A 7676-nucleotide genomic window follows, 5' to 3' on the forward strand; every position below is an offset into this window, starting at 1 on the left:
AAAAAAAAAAAAAACAGTTGAATGATCGAATAATATTGAATGAAGAAATCAATCTTAAATTTCATAAAATTCTGATTTTACTCGGAATATAAAAAATGAGATATTAAGTAATATGAATTGGAATGATTATTAATCAAATCATATGAAATATGGGGCTTATGTGGAAAAAAATTGTATATAATATTACATATTGTCAATCAAAATAGTAGTATCAAGTAAAAAATTTAAAATTTGAGTCTAAACTTTTGGGTCTATAAATTATTGCCAACACTGGGGCTTAGCTGACTCCGTCCATGGTCTCAACACTTGTACATGCCCTGGAATTTCCAGGTCAGAGAGAGAGGCGCATAGACATCTGGCGATGAAAATAGCAAAAATTGTGATTCATCATGGTACATTGTATTCATGATGTCTTTTGACGATTTTAATAAATTATTTGGATAAAGAGACATCTATTAGATGAAATATGTCTCAAATAATCAATACATGTGAACAAAAACATCAAAAAGAACTTTTGATAGTCAAATTTCTGCATATACACATTGCATTTATATTGCTTCTTTCTTTACAAAAGATAGTATAATAAATTGTGTGGTTATTATTTTTACAATTCAGAGCGCTCTTATTTTAAGAAAGAGTTGTTGTATCTTGAGAAAAAATTGTCAAAAACCAAAACACTAATATAAAGCAAAATTTTTCCTCTAAAAAAATATTCAACACACCTCAACTTAAATTTTTCCAAATTTTCATTTTCATTCTCAAATTTAAGGTACATCACCACATAGCCTAACTATAGTATATTGTAGATATTTAATTATTCATATATTTATGTAGTTTTACTATGAACGTGTAGAAAATGTTTTATTGCAATAGCATTACCCAATTTGTTGATTTTCAAAAGTGTACGATAATTTGAAATGATTTTTATTTCTTTTGTATCGATAACATCTCCATGATTTGAAATTATTTTCTTGCTTGGTTTTCTTGGAACAAGCGCTTGTATATATTACAAGTATGGCAACTGCAAAACTGCAAATAATCCTTATATTTATCGATTGATTACAAGAAATTTAAAAATAACTATTTTGAATGTAACGTGAGCCAAGGATAAATAAATCGTCGTTCCAATAGTTAAATGTTTGTTGAGTCCTTATTAAATCGATTTTTTTTTTTTTTTACAGTTTTGATTAACCAAAAAATGTTTGTGCACCCCCTAGCACATATGTGTTTTTCGGATAAAATTCGATATAAAACATTGAAATTTCGAACAAAATATATGAATTTTAAGAAATAAATAATTCTTTTGACTTGACACTAAAATATGATTTTTGAATATTCAAACATGTATAACAATTTTGTTGTTAATGATAAGTCTTTTTCAGATGAAAATTCAGTACTAAACCTTGAAAATATGATATTAATATATGATATTTGAGTATTAAATATTTCATATTGAGAATAATATATGATTTTTGAGTACTCAAACATTACTAACAAATTTTGGTATTAATGACTGTGTTTTTTCCGGATATAAATTGATACAAAAAATTGAATATGTGATATTAATATACAACATTTCAGTATAAAATATCTGGTAATAATATCTGATATTTGAGCGCACAAACAAGTGTGGTAAGTTGATATTAATATAGTTGTTTCAGTTGGATACTCAAAATTTTATCTTTTGTATCAGATCTAAAATAATTTTTTCTGCACTATCATATATATGTTCTAGATTTATGATGTTTTATATCGAATTCCATCTAAAAAAATAATTATGGGAGCAGAGAGTGTATAAATATTTTTGGTGTGAAGCAGATATTGCAAAGAAAGTTTTGATCTGATAGTGACCGAACACACAATTAATTATGTTGTTGGGATTTAAAAGCCAGTCTCACATGTGTTAAACGTATATACCTAATCAAATATAAAGATGTATCTATGTATGTATGAACTTGTGTGTGTATCAATGAGATAAAACAAAATTGTAACAATTGAAGGGAAATAATATTGTCGAGTTTGTTAGAATTATAGAATTAAATTATTTTTCTAATTATATCTTTTCGAATCAATTTAAATTAAGTATGATAATATTATTTGATTTTGCCTTTCTTAAGATTATGAGATAACTGTGCAAATATATTGTTGACTATTGAGATATTATATTTATGAGTTGATAAGATATGATATCAATATTTAAATAGAGTTTATTTCTAATTAAACTCTTTCTTTCCTTGCTTAATAGGTTTCCTTATGAGATAAGACTCTCATCTATAAAAAGAAAAACCTAGAACTTTGATGGGGCCGTTTTTCTACTCGAAGTAATACGAACACTTTGCACGTTCTGATTCTGAGAGAAAATTGCTGTCAACGTTGCTGCTTTGAAGACTGCCGATAATAAGTGTTGTCTTGAATGTTGGGAACATCTGAAGACAACATCTATGAACAAGTTGGCTGAAGACTGTTTTCGTGGATTTCTTTTTTGGCATCACGTTTTTAGCTTTCTTGTTTTAGTTTTATTCTGGTTGATTGTTTTTAGAAAGCATTTGTTTTCTCAACTTGTTGAGAAAATTGTTTTTAGTTTTAATCACTAGTGATAGGTTTTTGTGTAAACGGTTACGTTTTTCTAGTGATTAATTTTGCCCTAAGGCACCGCAAAAGTAGTTATACTTGTGCATATTCAATCTTGTCGATTTATTTATGTCAAGTCAATTTGTGTTATAAAAGTTAATTTTCCGCTGCATTAAGATGTTGTCTGATATGTTGTAACATCTGACACAACATCTAATTCTGATAAAACATGAATTTACTATTTTATATCATATTCTGATATTTTTCATTATTTTCGATACCTGTCAGACAAAATAACCTTACAACAATATATTTCTATTTTACAATCCATAATACGATGCATATATGTGTATGTGTGTGTATGTCTCTACTAATTATAATTTCAGGGAAATCAAGATAAAAATTTTCAAGTCCACGTTGCTTAAAGAAATGGGAGCAAGAAAGGTTGTTGGTCAAACAATTGATTCCATTTTCCTCATCGAATTTTTTAGTTGTTAGATTGGAAAATTCAAACAAACAACCCCCGAGAAAAAAAGAATTCAAATTTTCCGGACCTTATATTCAAAATGTTATCGACTATCAATTTTATTTACTTGGATATAATATGACAAGTGTTTTCACAAGATTTCCAAAAAAAAAAAAGATCGAAGAGAAAAATCTATAGCTTATTTTATACCCAAAAAAAAAGTGAGATACATATTAAAAAATATTAAAAAAAAATCAAGATAGATGAAAGACCAAAGAAAAAGAATCGGAAAAGAGAGGAAAATGGACTATTAAATCGAAAAAAAACTACACATAATTCAGAAAGAAAGAAAGAAGAAAGGTTGATAACGAAGACATGAATTAGTAGGTAACCAAAAAGTTGTTACGAGTTCAACGAATAAAGCAAGAGACGAGACTTAGATTATGACATGTCTCGTCTTTTAAATGATAAAATAACATGGAGGCAAGAAACATGTCTTTGCTTTAGAATAATGATCATTGGAAATTATTAGATTTACCTAACTATAAACTTTTTCTCTAACATTCTCCCTCAATAGTACGATAATACAATCCAAATAGTTTACTTCTGGATTTTGATCTTTATTCTAATTATACAAGAACACAATATCCCACAGAAGTCCAATATGCCTCAATCTTTAATCATGTGAAACTTGATCTCTCGTGTGGAAAGGATCTCCCACAAAGTACCATTGTTGTTGTTGTTTTCATCTATGAAGCTGCTCGAGTTAGTCTCGAAACTATTTAGGTTGTCACTAACATCATCGAACGATGGCTGATCGTCCGACGATATCGCGCGAACCGGTTGTGTCATTTCCATGCAAATGATGGCCATGAGGTTGGTGTATTGGCATTGCATGTTGACAAGCTGTGCTTGTGCTTTGGCTAGTTGTTCTTGGAGTAGACTGACTTGCTTTTGGAGTTGGCAGATTGAGCCTGCGCATCCGTACACAGGATCTCTAAGTCTTGCATTGGCTTCATACACCATGCTACTCACTGCATCAGCTCTTTGTTGCTCGGGAATGTCCTGTAATAAATAATTCAAGAATTTGTCCAATGTTTCAGTTTTTTTTATAAAAAAAATAATAATTTGGGCTGAATATTTAATTTTTAGAAATGTTTGTGTAAGTACTCAGTATAAAATATATATATATACCTGCAGTAACTTGATAATGTTACTCGCGCCAAACACACGGTGAGCCGTAGTGAATTTGAGTGGCTCACTCGGAGGGAAATATGGAGCCAGGATACATTTCTCGACACATCGTCTACGCAAAATCTTGCAAGCAGCACATGGGCTTACAATTACAGATCGCGGAGGAGACGACGGGAGCGAGTGCGCAGCAACTGTTGTTTGTGTTGATTTGCTAAACTCCATTGTTGATAAAGAAATAGAATCCAAGAAATAGAATTTATATTAATTGGAGGGAGTTCCTTTGATTGGCATGCTACACGAATATATTAATGTTATTTATAGGCAAAGGAAAGGGCTTTAAATCCTGTAATTTTCTTTGAAAAGTATTGGCTTTCAAACTCGACGTCACAATGGGACCATGCAGAGTTGTTTGCTTTCCCAGGGTTCGTTGGAATTAGTATCATGACTAAAACATATTGGTTTCAATGCTAAAATTATGAAATTTTAATAAACATGCGAGTGTATAAGTTCATTATATGTATGCAGCTTAGGATTCCATCGATTATATAAGTACTTTTTGAATGATTATTTTTATTTTGACTATTGTATTATCTATGCCCAAATATTTTTCAAATATACAAATGTAGTATATCGCAGAATCATATAATTTTTATCATGTCCATTGCAACGCCTCTGATTCGATAATTCTGCTTATTGTATTAATACAAGTTTCTTCGGCGTACACAAGAAAAATGATTTATAGACATAAGGAAAAAATATATTTCGTATTTTTTTTTTTATTTTTTTGATGATAAAAAAGTTCATCAAAAATAAAGTTGAAATAAATTCACCGAATTATGATAAATTAAGTTTCAGGATTAAAAAAAGAATTGTCTATAAGAAAAAGAAATAATTTAATAATTTTTAAAATATATAAATATTTTTAGTTGATTTCAAAATATTTTTCAATTGTATGATAAAATTTGTGTTAATTAAATGTAATGATTTTTGAGAAAATGATATTGTATATTTGTAAAAAAAAATTCAAGAAATCAAAAGGTAGAAAAAGGAGAATGGGTGCACTGCACGAGTTGGTTTACAACAAAAAAGATTTTGATGTAAGATTTTTCTCCATGTGGGTGCGTGTTGATTATTTTTTAAAAGAATGAAAGGGTGAAAGAACTTTTTCCAAGAAGTGATTATTAGCGGTGTCAATTCGGGTTGGTTGGGTCGGGTTGAGTAGCAGTACTATTCAAAAATTGCTTAACCCGAGCCAAACCGAATCTGAACTCGAATCAACCTGATAAACTCGTTGTGGGGTCTTTAGCTCCTAATCGTTATTACAACACAATCTGATTATGGTTAAGTAATTACAGCGGAAAACGAGTTAAAATTTTCTTTACAATGAGCCCAAAAACGTGTCAACTGTAATTATAATACTAAAAATACTATAAAATATAGTCTCGTTGATCTCAATCACAATATAAAAATAGCCCACATATAATCCAAAAAAACTACAAAAAACCAAACTCATATCCTCGGGACATGCCTCGATATATATAAAGATATATACATATATACTGGGATAAACACTAAACCTCAAATCAACTATGACTCCCTCCAGAAGTACCATTTCTGATCTCCTGGTAACCTGAAGTACTTGTCATTGTCAACATACAAATATAACAACAGCCTCCTCTAGGGTGAGCAAAGCTCAGTCTGAAGCAACCACAATATATACCACAGATATCTAAACAAAGATATATGATATGCAATGCATGTATGTCGTGGAGGTATCAGGTCAAATGCTCATCCACTGATCATATGTCAGAATCAAACAAATCGCTATCAAATCAATGCTCGAGCTGGCACACCGGCCTCAATCAGGGATACTCGTATGATAACGTCGACAAAGCGCCATCAAATCACAAATCTCAATCAATCATCGGGGCCACCAATGATTATGTTTTAAGGGTCACATAATGCCAAACATAATATCGTGTTCACAAACCCCAAAATCAAATCCAATCATAACAAGGTATCCAAGGATCATAGCTCAACGTGTATGTCATGTATGACACATTAAATCAATAAACAAGGCATATAGACATATATTCTCATTCCAATCAATTAAATTAATTCAACATATATCATATGATACAGATACCTGTCGTATGTTACCCGATCGCAACATACCTCAATTCTTTGTTTCCAATTGATGTAGCTTTAAGATTTCAGTATAGAAACTCTATCTACATCAATAACACATTCATTTCAATCAACAATATCATTCAAATTCAATAATATAAGTTTCAAATATCTTTTGAAACTTCGAAAATTCATATCAAATTCAAATCATCGCATAATTCCATTCCGACTTCAAACCTAATTTCCTCGTCAGTTATTCTACCGCATATATAACAGCCAAATAATTCTTCAATCTTAATCTAACGAAGATTATAAAACTTATACCTCAAATCGAAGATCTCGTGTCAACGATCCCAGAACTGAAGTCGGTTCGTCGATTGGATAAACCGATAAGTCGCACGATCGAAAAGAAAATCAAAATTCTTATTTCTCATTCTCGAACCTTCTGTCAAATTTCATAGGTAAGTTATATATATATATATATATATATATATATATATATATATATATATATATATATATATATATATATATATATATATATATATATATATATATTATAATATAATATTTAATATTTTAACATCGGTATATCCTTTTGGACCAGTCTAACGATCAAAATTTTGAAAACTCAAAACATAAAACTTCTATATCTTTGAGCTTATTCAACGTTATATCCAAATTTCAAATCATTTGGACTTCATATAGACCAAAATATATCACTAATTATCATTTTGTCCTTAAAATTAATTCATTATTTTTCAACTTATTTAAGAATGTGCCATCAAAATAAATTGAATATTTTTCAACTTATTTACAAAATACCATCAATACTATTTTATTTTCGGGGTCTCACACTCGTGTAACTTGATTTTGAAATTTTTATAATTTTTTTTAAAAAATAAATAACATAAAAAAATACTTATATTTTAATTTAAACACATAATAATAAAATCTCTCTCATATATAAGATTTAAATTTGAAAATCTAATTGTAGAATAATAAAGTATATTTACTAAATCAAATAAACAATTATTTAAAAAATAAAATATGTTCAAAATAAATAATAAATTATGAAAATTTATGATATAAATATACAATCATATTTTTTCAGACATACAATATATAAAAATATAAGCAATATTTTTATATATTGTATGTCTGAAAAATATATTAATTATATTATTTTAAAAAAAAATAAAATTTTCGGGTCAACTCGAACCAAAACCAACCCGATCATTTTTTTGGGTCAGCTATCGGGGTCCAACTCGATCTGACCCGAACCCGAAAAACCAAACCCAAACTTGATTTTTTTCGG

General features: G+C 29.1%; 1 protein-coding gene across 1 annotated transcript; it reads right to left on the reverse strand.

Annotated features, from left to right (window-relative positions):
• Positions 1-3580: 3580 nt before the first annotated feature.
• LOC140809966 (uncharacterized) lies at positions 3581-4496 on the reverse strand. Its single transcript, XM_073167754.1, has 2 exons — positions 4232-4496; positions 3581-4102 (listed from the first exon to the last, which is right to left on the reverse strand). Exons 1-2 carry the CDS (start codon positions 4451-4453, stop codon positions 3707-3709), a joined length of 618 nt encoding a protein of 205 aa, XP_073023855.1. The 5' UTR covers positions 4454-4496; the 3' UTR covers positions 3581-3706.
• Between the last annotated feature and the right edge of the window lie 3180 nt (positions 4497-7676).

Source organism: Primulina eburnea, chromosome 13 (genome assembly GCF_022965805.1).
Source record: "Primulina eburnea isolate SZY01 chromosome 13, ASM2296580v1, whole genome shotgun sequence".
Taxonomy (NCBI): domain Eukaryota; kingdom Viridiplantae; phylum Streptophyta; class Magnoliopsida; order Lamiales; family Gesneriaceae; genus Primulina; species Primulina eburnea.

What these genes read in the sequence shown, in the direction of transcription:
- LOC140809966 (XM_073167754.1), bottom strand. Translation starts at nt 4,453, where the DNA reads ATGGAGTTTAGCAAATCAACACAAACAACAGTTGCTGCGCACTCGCTC. An exon ending in ACATTATCAAGTTACTGCAG is followed by an intron (nt 4,103 to 4,231) that starts GTATATATATAT and finishes TATTTATTACAG; the next exon opens with GACATTCCCGAGCAACAAAG.